The sequence below is a fragment of the Podarcis filfolensis genome (genome assembly GCF_964270895.1).
Source record: "Podarcis filfolensis genome assembly, chromosome: 3".
In the NCBI taxonomy this organism is placed as follows: Eukaryota; Metazoa; Chordata; class Lepidosauria; order Squamata; family Lacertidae; genus Podarcis; species Podarcis filfolensis.
The window spans coordinates 75,802,693-75,824,941 of NC_139606.1; the positions used below are offsets into that span (position 1 = coordinate 75,802,693).

Genomic DNA, 22,249 nt, shown 5'->3' on the forward strand with positions numbered 1-22,249 from the left:
ATCCAAAACCAGAAAATATGTACACACAGTATCAGGCCATCGATATGCTACAAAGTGTATTTAGCTAATGGTTACCACTCTAAAATAAATGCTTTTCGTTTATGAATCACTTCTCATTGTATATTTTAAAGTGATCAATTAAAACATACAAAAACAATTTCAAATCCAACACAGATACCGACTGGGACAAAAATTGCCACTCTTAAAAGGCTTCTTGAAAAAGGAAGGCTTTCAATAGGCACCAAAACTACAACACAGATGGAACTTGTTTGATATGTAATGGGAAGGAGTTTGAACAGCTAAGTGGCAGCAGCCTGATCCTTACCTAAGACTGAACAAGCTTCCTAGTAATCGGTTGGATATGAATGAGACAATATTTTAGTTTATGCCGATAGTTTCGAAATCTTGTTTGGAAAACCTTACTTCTAGCTTCCATCCCTCCAAATAGCAATCCCAGCTTTGATGAACCAACCCTAACCATAGGAGCCAACTCCTAGGGGCCGAGGTCTCTTCAGCTCCAATAAAATATTTGAGGGGGCCAAGGGCCCCCAAAGTTGATGGGCATTGCCATTAAAACAGTGTGTATGTCTTGTGATCAATTATGTGGGGCAGGGCTTACTTGCTCCCCCCCCTCAATATTTTATTTAAGTTGGCACCTCTGACCCAAACTGTATTTTTTCACAAACTCATCTGCTTACTGGTCCTGATCTCTAACAATGGTAAAAGATTGGGTGGGCATTACTTGCTGCTCGAGTTCCTTGGTTTTTGTGTGAGAAGCTGCACCAGTTCCACGAGATGAGAGAGCCAAAGTTTGTTGCCCCACTCTGGGTGCTGCAAGGTCTTCTGAATGGAAGACTTGCCCTTCTGGTGTTGGGAGATGTAGATTTTTGTTTTACTGCTGTCCTCCCTGTGGAGATAAACTTCCCTGGTGCTGATGGCAGTGATCTCAGCCTGGACCAGGTACATGTGCTCCTTCCCCTACCCTTGATTGAACTAACCATGGTTATGGGTTATGTCTGAACCAGCATAATTTATTTCTTAAGACTAATTAGTCTCCTAAACTTTGGTTGCAAACAAGATTCAAACCTGGGATTTAAATCTTGTTTATGATAGGAATCTCAGTTACTGTTAGACATGATTAAGATTCATAGTATCTTTTTCAAGCCGTATTCCACGCTCCCCTATTAGATGATTTGATTAGCAAAAAGCACAATCCATTGTAATTACCTCGCAGATAACAGAATTAAGAATAAAGATAACAGACTGAATAGAGGAGCAGAAAGAAGTATCAAAGCAATAATGTGAAAACAGTCTGATTGAAACCACCTGACCACTCTTGCCATCTTTTGTAGCTGATGCCCCTTCCCAGAGGGATTTTGTGAACTGGCATTGGACTGGTGTCCATACACAATGCCCCAAGTTCAAGCTCTGCCATCTTCAGATAGGGCTGGGAAAGAAACCCGGAGAACTTATCCCAGGTGAACAACTCTGAACTGCTCCTGGTCAGTACTGAACTAGAGGAACTAATGGTTCCATTTGGTTCCTACATTCTGTTTAGAAGATCTACCTTCAATTGCACAGTATCAAATGAGACAGTGTTTAACACACACTTACGTCGTAGGTGTCCAGTACCAATGGTTAAGCTTGTTCTAGGAGGTAAGGTGCTGTGATACGGTGGTGTAGTACTGAACAAAATATCATTTGGCAAAGCTTGGTCTAGCATTGAGCTCCGCGAGCTAGCATATGAAGATCCTCTCCGATTGCTACATATGCTCTCATCAGAAAGAGTGCGGTATAGCGTCTTCCTTGGAGATAGGTTCCCGTAAAATGAAAACTATGTTTTTTCAAAAATATAAATTAGAAAATATGTTCCATCATCATCATCATCATCACTATTATTACTTTATTCATTTATATACTGTTTAATTGGTGAGGTGGCGTCTAATGATTGCTGTAATAGTTCATTCTGTAGATAAGTCTTACCCACTATAGTACACTAACATCAATCATTTTGGGTAATCCGGCATTTTAGCAAAGTTACTGGATTATTAGATTTTCTTCTGACATACAAGCATTCATCATAATGAATTATTACTTACTGAAATGTTGTATTAACTCCAGAGTAATAAATGAAACCTCTAGCTCTCTGAAGGTAATAGTTGCAAGAATTCTTTGAAATCCTTCTAAAACTGTTAATGTGTAGTCTTGATTTAAAGACTGTTCTAATATCTAATCCAAGTCATTAGCTATATATAGACTCCAAAATATAACTTGGATTAAACCAATTATCTTCTACTTCTCATTTGCAGAAAGTCCCTTGATCCACTCCAGGGTCCCTCTGATGGAAGGAGGTGGCATTTTTCACCGATTCCCCTTTCCTTTATGCCAGGATTGGGGAAGCTTTCTAGCCCCGAGGGCCAGATTGTTATGTTCTGTCCACCCCTTGCTGCCTTTGTTTGACAGGTGAGTGGAACCAAACACCTGAGAGCAGAATCATGGCAGGTGAAATCCCAAAGCTAGGAAATTCTGGGAATGGAAGCATACAGCCAAACTGAGCAAGATTCAACCCCACCCTCCTGTTCAGCAGACGATGTCACGAGTGACGTAAGCTAATAGGTGGAAGGGTATGTTTTGGGTAAAATGGCTTCACAGGCTGGAGGTTCCCCACCTCTGCTTTAGGACATCAACCAAGTTCTCTTAAACCCATTTCAGGTATTACTTAACCAGTATGATCACTACACAATATGGAAAGTGGATTATTGGAAATGGTTCCCATGTGGTTCAGGCTGACTTCCCTCACCTTCCCCCTCAGGTTTATATACTGTCACTAAAGTTATATCTAAAAGAATTTGTTAGTTGCTTTACCTTTCCCAGGGCAACCCAAAGCAGCTTACAACCAACCAAACAGACAGTTATTTCATGATAGCCTCTAAGCTTATTTTCTGGATAACTCTCAAACCTCTCCAGAAATGCCAGTCCAATTCTCTATACTTAAAATACACTTCAAAGAATGTGTTAAAAATGTTCAAGTTACAGCAGCCTAGCTCATCCATCACATTTAACCATAGTCCAAATGTGGAAGTTCAACACCAGTATTTTCAGAAAATTCCATCCCAAATGAGAATCTATACATAGCAACTTAAAAAGCAGGGGTGGATAACCTGTGGACCTTGAAATGTTGCTTGACTACAACTCCCATCATCCCTAACCACTGGCCATGCTGGCTGGAGCTGATGGGAGTTGGAGCCCAACAAAATTTGGAGTCCCAGGGCAGCCATCCCTGCCTTAAAGTGAAGAGCTTTCAGGTTAAATATACCAAACCTCCTGACTATAACCATACCAGGCTTCATGTTTATTATTAGTATTAGTATTGCAAGCTCTATGCTCTCTCTCATTTACAGCTCTTTTTAGAACTTATCTCTATATCAAGCGGTGCGCCCACCACCATAACTGCCTCTAACGGTTACACAGAGACAAAGAAAAAAGTAACAGCAGCTAACCTTTCTTCTGCCTTCCTCCACAGAGATGTTGTCTGGCATCATCAACTTCAGAAACTCTTCTTTTGATAAGACTCGCTGACTTTCAGAAACTGTATTCCTTATAGAGGCCTGAAGCTGACTTGACGATAGGCCCTCAACATCACTATACATTCTGTAGAAACAATTTGTTCTTTACAATTAGAGGGAATGCTGCAAAGTTGTTAACTCTCTAAAATGATGATCAAACCTGACACTAAAACCACAGTAACATTATTCATTAAAAGTTCCAAGAAAGTTTTTTTGTTTGTTTTTTAAAGTTGGGTTCCAACATGGAGGAAAAAACACACAACCCAATTCCTTTTTGTTCCTGGATTATTATTAAATAAAAAAATAACAAAGCACACATTCATGTTGAGTACAGATTAGGTTACTAGTAACAAAGCATGACATTCCTTATACATTTATGTAATTATATTATTAGAGCATGTGTTCTTATTACCAGAAATTTTGCAAAGCTGTTTTGGATAAGAAATCAACAGCACATAAAAATGTATAAAACAAACTGAAATACTCAACTATACACTTTCCTTCTACATAGTGATTTAGAATTTTGATTTCATGCCATATTGATAGAAAGCAGCTAACTTTGTCTGGCCTTTCCCTGCTTCTTCCTAGTCCAGGATTATACATCATCTACCCTGCATTTCCTTTCATGATTTAGGCTCTCCTCCTCCAATCCACACAGACTTTTCTTCCCCAAGAAAACAAACTCTCCCTTACTCTTGGCATTCCGAAGCTTCAGACTCCTCAGGTGTAGGGCTACCTTCTGACTTTTTCCAGCCAATGACATATTTGCTTATAGCTCCTTGTCGAGGGTAGCATTTTGCTATGGAGCCAGAGATCTGTTGACTGCAATTTTGTGACACTATGTACACTTTTGATGTATCTAATGATCCACTGCTTTTAGGGCCATGTGTTGAAGGACTTCCTGAATGATGTGACCCGCTAGAAGAGAGGAAAACACACAAAATAAAATACACAGTGAAGTACATGAGGAAATATGTGACAGGAAAATATGTCACATACATTTTTTTTAAATCTAAAGTCTTCTCAAAAGGACAGAAGTCAGTCATATTTAATGTTATTTGCTTTCTTTGTCCAATTAAAATTATTTGCTTTCTTTGTCCAATTAAAATTAAATACTTTAAAGTCATCCTGGCTTCACTGGATGTATTTATAGAAATTCATAATTTCCCCATTACAGCTGATAGGAAATTTATTTTGAAAATGTATGCTGTACAATACTCAAGGCAGTATCCATTAAAAATAAATGGATTAGAAATATAACTTAAAACAAGAAAAATGTAGAGAAAAACACAACAATAAAATCCAGCAAAATGGATGAAGCCACTATTAAGACCAGTACATGCTGGAATACCTAGGTAAATAAAAAATAATTCTCCTACTACCGAAAGGATATCAAGGATGGCACCAGATGACCTTCCATGGGGAGGATATAACATAGTGTTAAGTTGTGGGTGAACATATCAGATGGCACGACGATTCTTCAAACAGCTCTTGTTTATTCACAGGCCAGAACAGAACTGAACTGAAGGGTTCAGCCAGCCTGCTTATATAGAGCTCCACTACAACACAACTGTAACACTTTCTGTAACTATTCAATCACTGAACGCCACTTTCAATCCCTTATTTGCATATGTGGACCTGAGTGAAAACTATCTACAGTATCCCCCTGCTGCAGGGTGAAAACTTCAGTACATAATACATAGGTTGCTACAACCAAAAGCCCCACTTTCTGGATCAGCTATATGATTTATTTCAAGAGGCGTGGAATCCAGAGAATGGCCTCAGATAATGACCACTGTGTTTGACAGTGTTATTCTTTGGCTAGACTGTGCCCAGTCAATTTTAAAGTACATTTTGTTATAGATTATAAAGCATTACTACATATGTCCCACCTTTCTTCAATTTAACTCAATGCTTAAAACACACCAGTATCAGATAAACTATTCAAAAATATACCCAAACATTGCTGTAAGAGGCCTTTCAAACATCATAGTTTAAACTGACATTTCAGCAAGAAAGATGAACACACACATGGAATTCCTATATTTCTGTGGGTTTTATTCTATTTAGCTAAAAGTTTTTATGTTCTTACTTCACTGCCATCTTCTACAGCTTAGTTAAGTTGAAACTGAAACTACAGAGACCAGATGTACAAAGACATTTAGTACAGAACTTGAAGTGACAGGATTTCAAGTGCCGAGTTGGTTTGTTTGCAAATGTTTTGTATTTCAGAAAAGTAAAAAATAGGAACAATTTCCACTGGTTAAGTTCTTAAAGCATTAAAAACTCTAAATGTGGAAATCCCAACACACTTTTTAGAAAGTCTTGTTCTGTTCCACTCAAAGGACATATGCTTTAACTCAGTATTGCTAGGGACTGCCCTGCAAATCACTACCATCCTAACCCTGAACCACTTATTCACAAAACAAAGGTAAAATATGTACACACATTCGCGTGTCACATTCTTTTCTGTGTCAACATTTACACAAAACTCATGAAGCATGTACTGAATGAGCGTGTGGTAGGGCTACAGGGCTTGGTCCAACTTACTATCACTTTCATGCAGGCTAGCCTTGTCCAACACTGTCACACTTCCCTGATGCCAACACATTCAAATGATGTTAGAAGGTCTACACATGTACATCTGTGGCGGCAGTGGGTGGAGCTAGACCACACAGCCATGCACTCACCCAAGCTCTCTTTCAATGCATAGAGGGGCTCATGTGCATCTCCCCCCCAAGATTACAATAGTCTATATATGCTGGGATAATCCAAAGGGTTTTGCAGATTTAAAAAGTGTAATGTAATTTACAGATTTCATAATTGAAACATAGAGGTAGGGGGATATCTTGTTCAATCTTCTACCACATGGGAAGACTATCCACTCAACAGTGCCCACATATAAAATCATGTTACCGTATTTTTCGCACCATAGGACACACTTTTTCCCCTTCAAAAATGAAGGGGGAATGTGTGTGCATCCTATGGAGCGAAGACAGCATAGCCCCGCTACCCTCTGCTGGCTGGAGAGGTGACACGCGGCTGTGGCAGGAGCCTCTATAGCTGGGAGAGGACGCACGGGGCTAAAGAAGCCCCACTTACCCTCTCCCAGCTGGAGAGGTGACACGCAGCTATTGCAGCAGCCTCTTTAGCCGCGCGCCATCTCTCCAGCCGGGAGAGCGCGTGTGGGGCTAAAGAAGCCCCGCACGACTCTCTCCCGGCTGGAGAAGTGACACGCAGCTATGGCAGGAGCCTCTATAGCCACCCGCCACCTCTCCAGCTGGGAGAGCGCGCGGGGGGCTAGAGAAGCCCCCAGTGACCCTCTCCCGGCTGGAGAGGTGACACGCAGCTATGGCAGGAGCCTCTATAGCCACCCGCCACCTCTCCAGCTGGGAGAGCGCGCGCGGGGCTAGAGAAGCCCCCAGCGACCCTCTCCCGGCTGGAGAGGTGACACGCAGCTATGGCAGGAGCCTCTATAGCTGTGCGCCTTTCCACTGCTCCCCGACCTGCTCTTTGGGGCTGGTGGTGGGCTTCCCCCCGCCAGCCCCAAAGAGCAGGTCGAAAGGAACCTGAAGCCTGGAGAGTGAGAGGGGTCGGTGCGCACTGACCCCTCTCGCTCTCCAGGCTTCCAAGGTAGCCGCCTGAAGGCGTCTGAACGCACCTTAAACGGCACCTTGTTTTAGAGGGGGAAAACAAGAGGGGGGAAATTCTCCCCCTCTCTGTGCAGTGCCTCCTGCCACTTCGCTGAAGGGGCGCTGGGCAGAGAGGGAGAGATTTTTTTTTCTTGTTCTCCCCCCTCTAAAACAAGGTGTGTCCTATTGTCCGGTGCGTCCTATGGTGCGAAAAATACGGTATCTTTTTTTTTTTAAAAAAAATGATATTTATTCAAAGTTTCAAAAATACATAAGTATGAAAAAAAGAACAGAAAAATACAACAGAAAAATATATCAAAAAGAAAATACAAAAAGAAAAAACAAGAAAAAAAGAATACAAATCCCATATTGCATCTTTTCATTTGCTTGTTTCTTGGACCTCCTCACACCTCCCTTTTTGTATTCTAGCTTAATACGTTGTTTCAGCAAATTCTTCCCTTATTTCTCAATTTTTGTTTAAATAATTTATCTTAACAGTATATCTTATTTCTTAACTCAACATATCCTTCCCATCTTTTGCTATATTCTATTGTTCAATTTACATTAATTTCTTTAACCTTATCCTGTCTTAAAAATCTTGAAATTCAAATTTAAAGCCATATTTCTACATAACTCCTTAAATCCTTTTTACTAAAGCCAATTGGTTCCATTCCAGCATAATCCCTGATATTTCATTAGTGTTACACTAATTCCAAAAATAAAAAGAAATTTTTCTTTTTATAGACTTTTTCTTTTTCTCTAGTTTTTATCCAACGTCCCTTTTTCCTGGTCTCGGGTTATGTCAGTCCTTTCTAACCATTGCATCCAGTCCATCAATCTGGTGATCTTATATCCGAGGCCCTTAAGTCTCTTCTATGCCCCTTCTGCAGATTTTCTTGTTCTTGTTTGTGCTTACGCTCTTCTTTGTCTTTTGTTGGTTTCTTTCATAGTTTCTTTCCTTTCTCCTTGGGGAGTGGGTCTCCGGGGAATTCCAGCCGGTAATAATCTCCATTTTCCTTCATCAAACTAGCCCATTCCCCGCAGTCCCACTCCCCGTCATCGTCATTGTAATCCAAAAAGTGGTTATCCAAAAGATAATTGTCAACCTGTTTCATAGTCCCACCAGAATTAAGAGCTTCCTTGACTCCAGACGCTTCCAGCCACACTCCAAGTTCAATCTTCCAAAGCAACGGCTTTTGCCCCTGCAGGACTTTAGGTCTCACCATTTGTGTTGCTTGGGGTGCAGTCGCAACCTCTTCCGTCTTCATCTGCCCTTGGACTTGCCCTGTCAAAACAGTTTCCTGAATTGGTCTCTGTATAGTTTCTTTATCCTTGTTTCCTGTTAAATCATATTCACTGGCTACAGCAGTCATCAAGTCCAACTTTTCATTCATCAAGTTCATTTTCTCATGCAACTGCTCCAGCAATGCATTTGTCCTGCCAAGGGCAGACACCAAAACTTCCTCCCAGCACATTTCTGTTCAAGGTCAAACGACTGGTCCCACGATCTCAATCTTGCAGCTGTGAAGTCACCGAATAAACTGCAACAGCAAACTGACAAGCTCCCTCTAGGGGACACAATTTTTATTTGTATCCATCTTTAAAAACGTATCCAACAAAGGAAAATTACTTTCGATTTTGAAATACTTTGTTTCTTTAAAATGCAGAAATGCAGAAAGCAGCGTTGAAGTTAGTTTGTTTCTCTCTTTTTTTTTAACTATCTGTCAGTGCTCCACTTTTAATCAATGGACGTCTCCAACGATTTCTGTCCTGACACCCCGTTCCCAGGTTTGGGGCGATGGAAACTTATATTCCTTTACTCTCTCTCCTGCAGGCTTAAACAGTCAATTCCCCCCCCCCTTTTCTCCTGCTTCCAAGGGGGTTTTATTGGTAGTAGATGCAGGAAATTTCAATCTTTAAGACAACTTTCCAGGCTATTAGATTGCAAGGTTTTTGCTTCGGTCTGTTTACAAAAAGCAGAAGGCGGACTTCCTGTTTAAACCTTCCCGCTTCAGAGCCTAATTCACAAATTTCTTAATCCAATTTCCCTTTTTACTCACGGGTACTTTGTTTAGAATCCAATTGTTATCAGGAAAAAGTCAGCGCTCTCCGGCGATGGCTGTGCGGCTTCCCTCCGTGAAAGTAGCAATCGGTTCGCTGCACCGCGCTGCTCACCCCACTTCGCTCCGGAGCCCCAAAGAAGGGGTTTCCCTGCGAGTAGGGGAGGCGCTCTTGGTGCTCTGCCGAACCCCACGTTCCCAGGCTCCTCCGCCTGGGATTTCTAGCGGGTCCCCGCCTTCACCGCGGCGGGAAGACCCAATTTCCACGGAGCCCGTTCCTCCGGTCGGAGGAACTCCGCCATTCGTCGATGGCGCTGACCCGGAAGTCCCATGTTATCTAAATTATGTTGTTGAACAAGCAGAGACTTGGCATACAGCAAAGAAAACAGGTCACATGCTATTATGCAATTGAATGGAATATACAGCTCTACACAATATTGCATATTCTTCTCCTTTTATAGTTTTACTGTCAAGCACATGAAGGCAGTTCGTAAGGAAAGTGGCATTTTAGTCTTTCCTCCTCTGTTCTAAATGTAACATTGTTGAAATGAGGTTTTATAAAAGCACTCATGTAAAATTTAATGTTAATAGCAAAAAAAGAAAAGAAAAAAGAGGTAAATCTACGCTTTACTCAGAACTATCCATCACAGAATTGTGGAGCTGGAATCTTTGGTTGGGGGATTGCTTACCTGGAATGTGAAGATATTTCACTGAGGTCTCCCATGCTACCATCACCTGTATGACTGCTAGAAATGGCAGAAGCATAGCTGTGAACAGCATACATTTTAGTCTCATCATCTGGTCCAGGAGTTTCAGATGATTCAGCCCACTGATCAGTCCGGCTATGTATCCCTGACCGGCTTCCAGCCAGGTGCAAAGGAGCCAAAATTGGAGCAGGCATACAAGGAGTTGTATCAATCCCACTGTCAGTAGAAGCCCCTTTAATGTATGTTAATCCAAGCAAGTCAGTGTCCATTAGGTCTTCGGAGCCAAAGTGCTTATCATCACTGTTGCTGGATGTGTTACTTGACAGGGTATTACTGCTGGAATGGCTGGAACAGTTTTTGTCTCCAATCTTAAAGAGAAACATTTTACAATACAGTTTTACTTCCTCTTGTTCACAGTTTCATCAATCAAAGAAGCAAGCAGCTGCCTCACTACTTGTTGGAAGTGCCAAATAAAAATGAAGCAGATATAATGAATAATGCTAACAGCATAAACTTGCAATATGGATAAAATAATAAGTATTTTGATTAACACATGCTCAAATGCATCTTGGTGGTGGTGGATTTTTTTGAGTGACTTTTTGAATTAACACTTTTTGCTTATTGCATGATTTAAAGGATATGCCATTATCACTTGTATTTTTAATTTTTTTAATCATTTGTAAGCTGCTTCAGGACTCTGGCTACGGGAAGCAAAGAACAAATTTAATAAACCAGAGTAAAAACAGGATGGGAAATAATTTGCCCATTGTATAGAAGATTCCACTCTGCAGAGTGAATTGTGTTCAGTACAGAATAAATGTTATAACATAGTTTTAAATTAAATCCCTAACACGTCATATTACATCAGCAAATGTCCATTTTGTTATAAGAGAACCTCAGCATGTTTGCAAGTAAGTGAACACAAGATGAACTATTTTAAGAAAAAGACTGGCATCAGCCTCTGCATTTGCCCCTCCTGAAGCTGGGCAAGCAAGGGACAGCAAAACCCAAACTGTTCTCACCTTCTCTTCCCCACTTTGCCATAACAAGCAAAATATGCAAGATTCAAAATAAAGAAATACAGATAAAGTCAACAATATCAGTTCCTCTTGTATTGAGGAAAGTCAATGTTTAAAAGGGTGTAAGTGAGGAAAGGGAAAGGGATTTAAAATGCCTGTGTCATATTAAAAAATAGCCAGCACATATCCACCTAAATGTGTATGTATGCAGAAACATAGGATAAGACACAGGATAATCTTGTGCCAATGTTGCTCCCTCAGGTGGCTTAGATAACCAGTGCTGTTTTGATCCTACAATCATCCTTCAGTCATGAAGATGAGCTGTGACCAGCACTGGTTTTGTCCGGACAGAGTGTGGGAATCAAATATGCTGAAATAGTAGATTTGATGATTGCTCTTTTGTTTCACTGACAAAAAGGCGATGAACATTTGCTAGCTGCAACACGGGGGAGGGACTGCTTATGCATATGAACTAGAGGAAAGCGAAGAATTTGGCTTGGCATAGTTCCCTTGTCATTTAATTTACCACAAAAGTGATATTTGTGCACAAACAGGCTCTATTTTCCAAATCTCACACTTCAGTTCTCACATTATTTAATTCAGCTGGAAATAATTGTTTCTTAACATCAGGTCATCACCACCACCACACAAATTAACAGGAACAAGCATAACAATATATTCTTATTAGATGCATTCTTTAAATGTGAAATTTTGCCTAAATAAAAGAAGTGCAATTGCTGGTAATTAAAACAGATGCTTATCCCTCACAATATGACAAGAAATGGCAATGTATGAATGTCACTTGAATACAATAGGAAATGTATTCAGGACTATGCAAGTCAATGTAAATTACGTTCTAATCAGACACCAGAGTGATGCTTACATGAAGCTTTAATCCACACAGTGCCCTAGAAACCTGCACATGCCCTTTATAATGAGATTGTTTGAGGTCACTGCCAGAAAGAATACTTGAAACTACTTCTGCATCAGTGATGCTTATTAGTTGTGCACACACTTTAGAAAAAAATTCAAGACTCTGGCAATTTATTCCACAACTGAGATGGTAACACTGGCAGATACAACTGGATGGCCTCTTTTCCATTCAATTTTACAGTTTTTCAGTTATTCCATTAAAATGATAGGACGCAAAACAATGCCAAACAGAACTGTAGGACATAGCAAAATACAGAAATAAATTTATTAACCCCAATAGCTCATTCATCTTGCAGGATAGTTTACCATCTGTAATTCGTACTTCCCATTTCTATATGGGAAAGCAGGGACAAAACATACACTTTCAATCAAGTTGCTGGCTCAAATGCAACCAGCTATTTGCACAGCTCTCCCAACTTTTGCAACAGAGACTGTGCCCACATATTTGGAAAGATTCCTAATTTGGGAAACCCTAAGAAAAAAGACTTACATGAGAAAATTTGTTTGGTGAATCCTTGCCACTGTTCTCTTTCTGTAAAGCGCGGTCTTTATAGGAACTCAAGACTTTGGTTGATGGTGCATGCCACTTGGTTTCTGCCATAAATAATTATGTGTTTTAATTTCTAAACGCACAAAACATATTGTACAATGAAAAGAAGCTCACAACTTAATGCTATATGCATCAGGTTGAAACAGTGATGTTCTTTGAAATTTCCTAAAGCAGAGAGTTTACTCTTGCCCATCATCTTAAAAGATAATTAAACTTATATCTATGCAGCTTACTAAATGAGAGTTCTGAATAAGAAGGGCCTGTTTGTACACGTCCTTTTGCTGTGTTATTTCTACAAAACATGGAAATGCAAGCACAATGCAAAATCAATACACACATCCTCTTAATGTTCTGATGATCAAAAAACAGAGGGAGATAAACAGTATCATTTTAAAAGGAGTCATCCCAGTAGCTTTGAGGAAAAGTAATTTAGCTTGTATGTGGATAAAAAAATATCTTAAAACTCTCTGCAAACAACAAATGTGATGAGATACATATGCAGCTGATTCGTCTTTATTCAAGAGAGTACTATGCGCAGGCGCACAAGACTGTGTGAAAATATGGTAGAAAATGGTGTGTGCAAGGATGTTTGCAATTATATGAGGAAGACAGAAACAGGGAAATAGGAATATAAAAAGAGAGAAAGGAAGTAGCAGAACTGTATTAGAAAAAACAACCTTTCGGCACATCCCTTGTACCATATACACATTTAGCTACAGCAAAAGCTCCCGATCATGCCACAGCACTAATTCTTGTAAGTTCCACACAAGGACAAAAATGGTACCTGATAACTATAAATCTTGAGATTTAGCATGAATGAATCTGTATTTTCAGCAATCACACTCTCACGTGAAGAAAAATCCTCTGTAGGTTTTCACACAAATATGCAAATCTCATATGGGAGGAAATCAGGTTTTGGAACAGAGATAACCTTGATTGGCCTGGTGGAGGATTTATACCAGGAGCTGGGCAAGGAGAGTGCTGGTTCTTGACCTCTCACTAGCTTCCAATACTATCAACCATGGCATCCTTCTAGATCACTGAGCTGGGATGAGACTTGGAGAAAACGTCCTTCTTGGCCAGATTTCAGAATGAGCCAGTGGGAATAATCTTTGGGATTTAATTGTGTCATAGGGCTGATATTCTCAACCATGTTGTTTAACATTTACATAAAATGGCTAGGAAAGATTTCCAAAGGTTTTGCATTTGTTACCATCAGTATGCCAGTGACACAGAGTTCTGTATGTCCTTCCCCTCTCAAGCCAGGATGGCTGTAGTAGTCCTTAACTAGTGAGATCACTGACTGATTGGATGTGGGCTAACAAACTAAAACTTAATCTAGACAAGACAGAAGTATTTATGGTTGGAATAAACAGTGACTGGATTTCAGTGACTGGATTTGAGCAGTGACTGGATTTCAACCTCATTTGGGATGGGTAGCAGTCCTCTTGGAAAAATCAGGTTTGTAGCCTTGCCCATGAATGCACAGCTGATGGCTGTGGCTAGGAGCCTCATTGCTCAAGTTTAGGCTGCTGCATTGAGTGCACCCCTTTCTGAAAACTGCATTCATGGCTGTGATCACTCATGCCTTGAGACTAGTCAATGCAATGTACCCTAGCTGAAGACTGCAGCAAATCAATCTTTATGGAAGTACAACCTTCACTGGTTACCAGAAAATTTCCGAAAACAATTCTGGGTATCACTTTTAAACCTCTAAACCAGCATAGTAAGTAAGCCCATAGAAGCTGGAGATTGCGCAGTGCTTTGTGCTTCATTTAAAAAAAACTTCTAAGGCCTTTAAAATAGTTTATAATGCAAAACATTATACAAGTGGAAAACAAAACCAGCAAAAATATAATGACACTGAAACAGAATAATAATTACCATTGGAATGCCTGGTCGCTTCCAAAGATTCTTCATGTTCTCTGCCTCCTTCACTCTCCAGTGGACCTGAACCCTGGTGATCATGAAGTAAAGGGGACTGGCACCTATTAACAAAGGAAGAAACTGTTGCTTTCCCCTGCTCACTAGGAAAGCTTCTCATCCAATTTATCAAATCCCTGCTGTAAAATGGCACAACTATATATTTTCAGTATTGACAACTGGTAAGCAAAGAAGAGTAAAACATTCCACAGTAGTTAGAGCAATTTAAATATATTCTGCTTAAGTTATTATTTATCTAAGACTTATACACAAAGTTGCCCAAATATAGCTGCTGATACCCCTGCTCAACACATTAGATCTTATGTTGATTTCTTTTTTAAATGGGTGGTTTTGTTACAAGCTGAACTGCTTTCACTTGAGCAAAGCAGGGTACCAGTTTTTCACTAATCAGGTCTACCCAACCTAGCCCGCTCCCCCCACCCACAGCCAAATGCTGCTCCAAAAGCTTCTCCTGAGGGTTGGGAGACGCTCTTGACCAGTATGAGATATGACACAGGGGGCTGCAATTGCTACAGGGGACTGGTGAAAAACAGCTCCCTCTTCTTGTGCTAGTTGATGCACTTCCACTAGCAAATAGACACCACTAGATACCACCACCACTCAGCTATGTATGGATGGCAATCCAAGCCTTCACAGATGGGGCAGATTGACTATAGCAGCACATACCATATTTACTTGAATCTAATGCGCCATCGAATCTAATGCACACCTCAATTTTTAGAACCTTGAAACCAAAAAAAGGATTTGCTGGTGAATGTAAATGTGCCATCAAATCTAATGTGCACCTTAATTTTCACAATGTAATTTGGCCAAAAATGGTGAGCATTAGAATTGAGTAAATACGGTAATTAAATTACTATCTTTACAAAGCCACCTATGAAACATTCTACAACAGCCAGTTGGATAGTCCACACGTAAATTATCTTCTACAGTTACTGTTCATAAAAAAGGGATTCAGATGTAAAGAAACAAATACCCATCATATCCCACTTGGTGTCTCCACTGACTACTCCCACTTGGTCCTGGGTCACTGGAGGATGATTGGTTGCTTGGTGAACTTCTGAAATAGTGACTCAAGTAATTAACCATGTACACAGATCTGTGATGCTTCAACAACAATCAATTTTTGATATAAATTCCTATTGAAATTAGAAATACAGACAACAATATGAAGACATTGGAATAGTTTTCGTGAAATTTAAACCATTTTTAGATGCAGGGACATCTAATGATATGCAGCATCCCTTCACCCCACTTCAGTAGCCCTACAATCTGCTCTGGAGGGGCCTGCAACGAGGGAGCAAGAGAATGGTCTGCTTGTGTGATACTGGATGTTTCCTACAGTCTGCACATTTTCGCATAATGACCACAATTCAGCACTTTTTAAAGTACGTATAGATAGATCCTTGCAAGCAATAGTGTCTTTGGGCTCATCCGCACTTCCATTTGTCCTGTGATTTCTAGGTACAGGCCTGAGAGGGGATTTTTTTTTTTTTGTCCAGCCACATTCCCTGGAAAAACCCGCTACCTACTACTGAATTGGAACAAACGTCAATTGGGTTTTCATTTAACTTTTAAGTCATTTCAGTTTTTAAACAAAGACATCATTCCACAAATATCCATTTGCTCTTGGACATTTATAGCCATGTTCTATTGACGTTACAAATATAATTCCAACTCTCTTGGAATGAGATGAAAGTATTAACCTGCAAGCAACTAATTTCATTTTTTTAAATGCTTGATGCTCTTATTCAGAAGTTCTTATTTTATTGGTCGGCTACCACAGCGGCTGAAATTGCCTGGTACCTAGCCTTTATATTCCATTATAAATAGAGAGGAGGGTGTGAGTTTTAATGTCGTCTACCTTTTAAAGTATCATTAGCACTGACCATTGTTTCAACAAGGATTAGTGGAGGCGAACACTAAGCTCACTGCAGCTCAAATCTGTTAAAACCTTGTACAGTAGTATGTGAATGAGGTTTAAAAAGAAAACAGCTTTTAAAAAATCACTTCATACCAAAGACCAGAAAGGTTTACTAATAAAGCACTAAGAAAATACAGGAATTAATAACAGAGAGAACATATTACCTTGCACCATCTGGCAGCTTTCTGTCAAATGAAGTACTGCGAGGAATGGCTGTTTGCGCCTGCTGGAGAAGCTGCTGGCACTGCAATCTATCAGATGTTCCTAGGATTGGAGAGGCACGAGAAAGAGGCTGCCCTGCAGGAGCTGGCACCCGATGCCAAGTAGTATTCCTCCTGAAAGGGGTTTTATACTCACATGGGGTGCCTTCACTGTCAAGTTTGTACTCCACCATGGGAATTCGACACAGTTCTGAGCAACCCCTGCAGTATACATAAACATAATAATCCCTGAGTCTTGTAGAGATACAGCCCATCATTTTTTAAAAAGAAGTATAGCATGTGCATGTCATAAAATTATATATTATATCAGTTATATCATAATATAAAATATGACCCATCATCTGTACTCTTACATTAGATTATGTAAAATTTAAGTTGTCAGAGATAAAACTGAATGCAAAGCAGCTTTTCCATTCCGAGGAAAACCTGCCTGCTGAACATGCCGCTAGTAACCCTGGTGTCCAAGATATCTTAGAGTAAACAAGGAAGACTTCAGTGGGGTTGAGGGGTTATTTTATTACCCACAAGTTCACTCAGGGCCCAACTAGAGGATACATTAGCTCCATATCTGTGTTTTTATTTATTTATTTATTTATTTATTTACGGCTATTAGCCCATAAAATATGTACAAACATAAAAACACAGGGACATAAAAACAGATATATCCGACAACAGAAGGTGAACACCACGATGCAAGGGTGGGTCATTGAGCAGAGCCAAGTGACAGCTTGGGGCCAGGAGAGCTCCAAGGGACGGATCACAGAAAAGGAAAACTGAAGACGAACTCCGACATGCACTCTCATCATAACAGTCCGATTAGTTTTGATGTTGTTGTTGTTTTTTGGTGGTTTTTGAGTGTGAGATAACCGCATTCAGAAATCTCGCCACCTGCAGAGTTACAGAAGGATCTGTATCCTGCAAAAGCAGTGCGGCGTGTGACTCAACAGGCCTGCCAACCAAGCGCAGTAAAGCAGGACCCAGGAATTTAGCCCTGGCTATGCTATGTAGGGGACAGTTGAACATTATATGTGAAAGAGATTCAACAGTTTCCCCGTCACACACGCATAGCGGAGACACCAAACCCTTGGAAAATCTGTGGTTCAGCAGGTTCGATGGAAAGACATTGAACGTTGCACGAATAAATGCACGTCGGTGTGGTACTGATGAAAGAGATGACATGTATGATGGAAGGCCAAGTGGTGGGGTTATTCCGTGATACCTGGGGGAGCAGACACCCCCACCCCTGGCGAGGTAGTGTTGATTTTCAATGTCCGCTAATCTTTGCTCAATAAGGCTTTTGGCTGAGCGTAAGTTCATCTTTAAGGAGTCCGCTGGGGAAATTCCGATGCTCAGAAGTTTGGCATGGATTTTTCCTACCCAAGGATTGACAAAGACGTCCCGCCAGAGGCACTGAAAAAGGTAATGGTCGGGAAGCCTATGCCAGCTGGACAGCCAATAGCCAAAGACTCGCTTCCAGATGACAGTCTCCAATGATGCAATCCTTAACTCCAGACGTATGGCTGCGTTGCTCACACACATGGGGAGTTTCAGAAGGCGACGGAGAAACTGATTCTGCAATGTCCCCAGTGATGTTAAATTGGACCCTGGGGCCCAGAGCGGGGCAGCATAACAGAGGGTGGAAACCACTTTTGCGTGGTATACCTTCAAGGTGTTGTTTAAGTGCAGAGGACTATTTTTTTAAACACATACTCCCTGCCCAGGTGGCCAAGCAGTATTAAGACCCTATTATGGAGTAAGGGGGCTTTAACCCTTTAGCCTCCTTATGGTACCAATTCAGACCAGGCTTCCCATGCTGGCTTCTTGCATGGGGAAAGCGAGCTTTAAAAAACACACTGTGCTAATTGCAAGTTTGAGGGGCCAAATTGACTGCAAAGGGTTAAAACCTTCATGCCCCATCATTCTAAGGTCCCAATCTAGATTGCCAGTAGAGGGATGGGCAATCTTTTTTTAAAATAATAATAATAACAGCACCACAATACCTGGCATTTAAGGGCAAATATACGGAGCCTTAAAACTCATCTAGAGGTTATCTGAATGGCTTCTCAGCAGGAAAAGGGCAAATTTACCAGCTGAGCCCTACAAAGCCCAAAGCTTGAATAAGTGGCGTTTTCTACCTATAGTGGTCACTAGCACAACAAAAACTGAAGCCGATGCTAGGACAGCATCACCTACGTTAAGTATGGCTAGATTTTTTTAAAATCAATGATCTGATCAAGCCTGAGTTTTGAGATAATATAACATGGACCTTTGATTTCAATGGATTTTCCAGAGTTTGATTTCAATGGTCTGTAGACTCATGAGGCTGAAAATCTTTAGCCATGGGAAGCACAGGGTCTAGCCCATCTGTCCACACTGGGAAGGAAAATATGCTGAACATGTCAATAGAACAGGGATAAAGCCTGGGAATAGATTAAGCTAGCAAATTAGCTATCCCTCCTGTTCACTGGACATATGCCTGTGGTTGTGAAATGCAGTGACAGAAGCTTGATCTGGATATGGGGTAACAAAACTTAGGGCAGTGGTGTCTTTAACATTTTGACAAGCACAGAAGGTGGGAAACCGGACACACATAATCTATTATAATTTGTCCCAGTTGCTGATTGTGGACTGGAGCTTTATAGAAAAGTATCGGAAAGAAAATCATGTGAGAAAATTTTTGGAAGTGGAGAGTACTCTTTTTCCAGGGGCAGATAACTTGGAAAACCTCGTAAGTTTCATGATCATGTCTTCATCTTAGGATTTCCATCATAAGCGATGTCCACTAGTATTGTCTCTAAGTCCTCAGCTGTCATATTTTCTGGTCTCTGAAGGAAAGGTAGTTGAAGAGCAAAACAGTGTTTTCGCCATGAGATGTAAAGTGAATTCCTTGTTGTTTGGGTGGTAGAGTCATAAACATTGTACAATTCAGATAGTTGGGCATCAAACAGGACAACAAGATACATATGGGATCAGTTATAAGGCAAGTCATGACATCATATGAATTTTAGAACCTGTGATGACTTCCTTGTCTCTAGTCTCTTGAATCAGGGTTTAAGATGTGATCTAGTATGTTGTATATCCCCCACATGAACAAATATTTCGCAGCACAGACCTGTCTTTACGAAGGAAAGGAAAGGAAAGGAGTCTTTCACAAGAGGGTTCTATGTTCATATTTAAGAGATTATATGTTTATATTAAGGTCAGTTTTAGTTTTAAACCAATTCCCAAATGAATAGTTGGGTTAGCCTGTTCTTGCAAAAAAAGAGTCTTACGGCACCTTGAGCCTTTGATGTTTTGCAATAACCTTCATGGTTTCAACCACATTATTTTTAGAAGAGAAACAGATTATAGACTGAACTTTTTAAAAATGTAAGATTACACTTTTACCCATTTTTATTCACCTTGGTTGGAAGTAGTAAAAAACAGTGGACTCTGGGGAAAACTATACTCAGTCCAGTCTGCTAAGAAGGCTTCAAAGAGTCGGATAATCCAGGAAGAGCAGACATTCTTTTAAAGAGGCAGTTGAAGATTCTCATATCACAGGAAGTTTATACTGCAGAAAATCCCTTCTCCTTCTGTTGGGGTAGATGATGACTTAGGAGCCTGTAGAAGGGCTCTGACTTTTCTAGACTTTTTGCAGTCTGCAGCCTATCCTAAGCTATGGATCCAACTGTTTTGGAATGGCACCAGTGATAATCAGGAGAATAAGTACCAAAAAGTGTTATTTCATACTTGGAAGCAGATGGCAAAAATCTCCAAATGAAGCTGAGAAAATCTTTCAGCTGCCAATTTTATGCAACTTGAAAAAAAAAAATGATATACAGACATATTTCTATGTCTTCCAAAGGCAGCACATGTGTACGAGTGGCAGCAATAAAGGGATAATTTCCCCCATTTCACTCTAAGAAATTATTTTTTGGAGAACATCCATAAATAAAATGCAACATATATATCACCAATTCTACAATGCTATAGTTAAATATGTTAATGTGGCAGTCATACACAGCAAACACTCTCCCTATTAAAGAAAGCTAACTGAACGCTTGAATTAGCTGAGATAAAAAAAATCAGTCATTTATTAAAGCGGGTATAACGGACATCTTTTCTGTCCTCATAATATCCATCTGCCTAGCTACAAAGGTACATCTAGCACAAGGCTGCCTCTTTTAGCCTAAGTTTCCCCTTCTACTTTCTCAATTTCTTCCTTGCTCCATCTGTTCTGGATACTTTTAATGTTAGTTGAAAGTGAAAAATGGAAGAAAACATTGATTGCCCAGTCTCAAAAGGAATATTGGAGAGCTGAAAAAGGTGCAGAAAAGTGCAAGCAAATAAGATTTGGGTTTGGAATACCTTCCCTATGAGGACAGAGCATGCAGGCAAGCAGTAGCTAACCTTTTTGGTGCTGAGGACTGCATCAACCCATGGCCAATCCCTCCAGGGGCTGCATGTCAATGTGAGTGTAGTCAAAGCCAAACTTTCTTAACCATTTGCCTCATTAAATATACTGAGCAATCCCACCCCTTTCCTCAATATTCCTTATTACCTTCTACCCTTTCCCCCCTTATTCTTCATTCATTTCCATTCCATTCCAAAAGGCATATTAATTTCTACTCTATTTCCCTATTTCAAATCCCTTATTAATTTTCACTCTTTTCAAAAACATTGATTAATGCCACCACTTCCCCCTTATTCCCATATTGATGCTTTCCCTATTCTATAGTAAACAGTTCACTTTATTCAGAAAGCACTGCTTACTTAACTAAAAGCAACCAGTCCACCCAGTATACAATCCATCCTTTATTAAAATAACTTATAAGATCCATTCCATCTATTACAAGATAGCACTTCTCTCACAGACTGTGTTAGCTGCAAGTCTCATTAGCACCAAATGAGCACTACCCATTTAACAAGAAAGCCATCTGTGAAAAGGGCAAAAGAATGTCAGCAGTGAAGACACAAATAACCTACTAGCTACTGTGACTTCTTACCGTCTAGGTGATCCATCTTCATGTGGCTGGATAATCACCACCTTTACAGTCACAGAAGTGCGCAGCAGGTCAATCATTTGTTCATGAGTCAGGGTTGCTACAGCTACTTTACAGATCTCCACAAGGCGACTGCCTTGACGTAGGCCAGCTTTCCAGGCAAAACCAAATGGCTCCACATCTGCTACAATCCCTTCAAAGTTAACATGGAATCCGAGCTGTCCCAAGCCATTTCTCCTTAAGGTCATTTCTGTTGTTTCACATCCTCTAGTTACTATCTAAAGGAATATGAAATTAGTGAGACCACAGTATAAAAGAATAGTGACGTAAAAATTCCAGAAATGGTGAGCTGTGGGTAAGGTGATATTGAAATGGTTTTTAAAATGTGATTTATCCCCCTGCCATTAAGAACATGAAGTGTAATATTTATTATAACCTATAAGATAAAATTTTATTGTTTGATATGTTTCTGAAATCCAAAAGTAATAATAACTTTGTTTTATTAGAACAATTATAAATCAGTGTCATGATGGAACCAATACATAAGAGCCACACCACTCCCAGCTAAGTGTTTAGGATTGCAGACTTAAGGTCTTCCAATTATTCTATCTGTGCTAGCATTCCAGCTTGCCAAATGGAACACTACGCTTTCCCCTTGTTCTGGAGGTTCTCCCAACCCTCTAGGCCAATTCTGGAAGGCATGGGGGG

The 22,249-nt window shown here is 40.3% G+C and overlaps 1 protein-coding gene and 1 long non-coding RNA gene across 7 annotated transcripts in view; one reads left to right on the forward strand and one right to left on the reverse strand.

Moving 5' to 3' along the window:
- SIPA1L2 (signal induced proliferation associated 1 like 2) overlaps nucleotides 1-22,249 on the reverse strand; it is a 78,957-nt gene that overhangs the window by 13,966 nt on the left and 42,742 nt on the right. For all 6 annotated transcript variants that reach the window (XM_083605977.1, XM_083605976.1, XM_083605978.1 and 3 more), the window contains 9 exons: nucleotides 21,545-21,819; nucleotides 16,500-16,757; nucleotides 15,388-15,471; nucleotides 14,352-14,455; nucleotides 12,408-12,511; nucleotides 9,948-10,333; nucleotides 4,260-4,484; nucleotides 3,501-3,651; nucleotides 1,615-1,834 (listed from right to left, as the gene is read on the reverse strand). In XM_083605977.1, the coding sequence (XP_083462103.1) occupies nucleotides 1,615-1,834; nucleotides 3,501-3,651; nucleotides 4,260-4,484; nucleotides 9,948-10,333; nucleotides 12,408-12,511; nucleotides 14,352-14,455; nucleotides 15,388-15,471; nucleotides 16,500-16,757; nucleotides 21,545-21,819 (1,807 nt within the window). The remainder of the gene's footprint in view (nucleotides 1-1,614; nucleotides 1,835-3,500; nucleotides 3,652-4,259; nucleotides 4,485-9,947; nucleotides 10,334-12,407; nucleotides 12,512-14,351; nucleotides 14,456-15,387; nucleotides 15,472-16,499; nucleotides 16,758-21,544; nucleotides 21,820-22,249) is intronic.
- On the forward strand, nucleotides 10,623-18,344 carry LOC310759204. The gene is made up of 3 exons (XR_014546265.1): nucleotides 10,623-13,693; nucleotides 14,261-17,126; nucleotides 18,226-18,344. It is a non-coding gene; the product is annotated as an uncharacterized lncRNA (long non-coding RNA).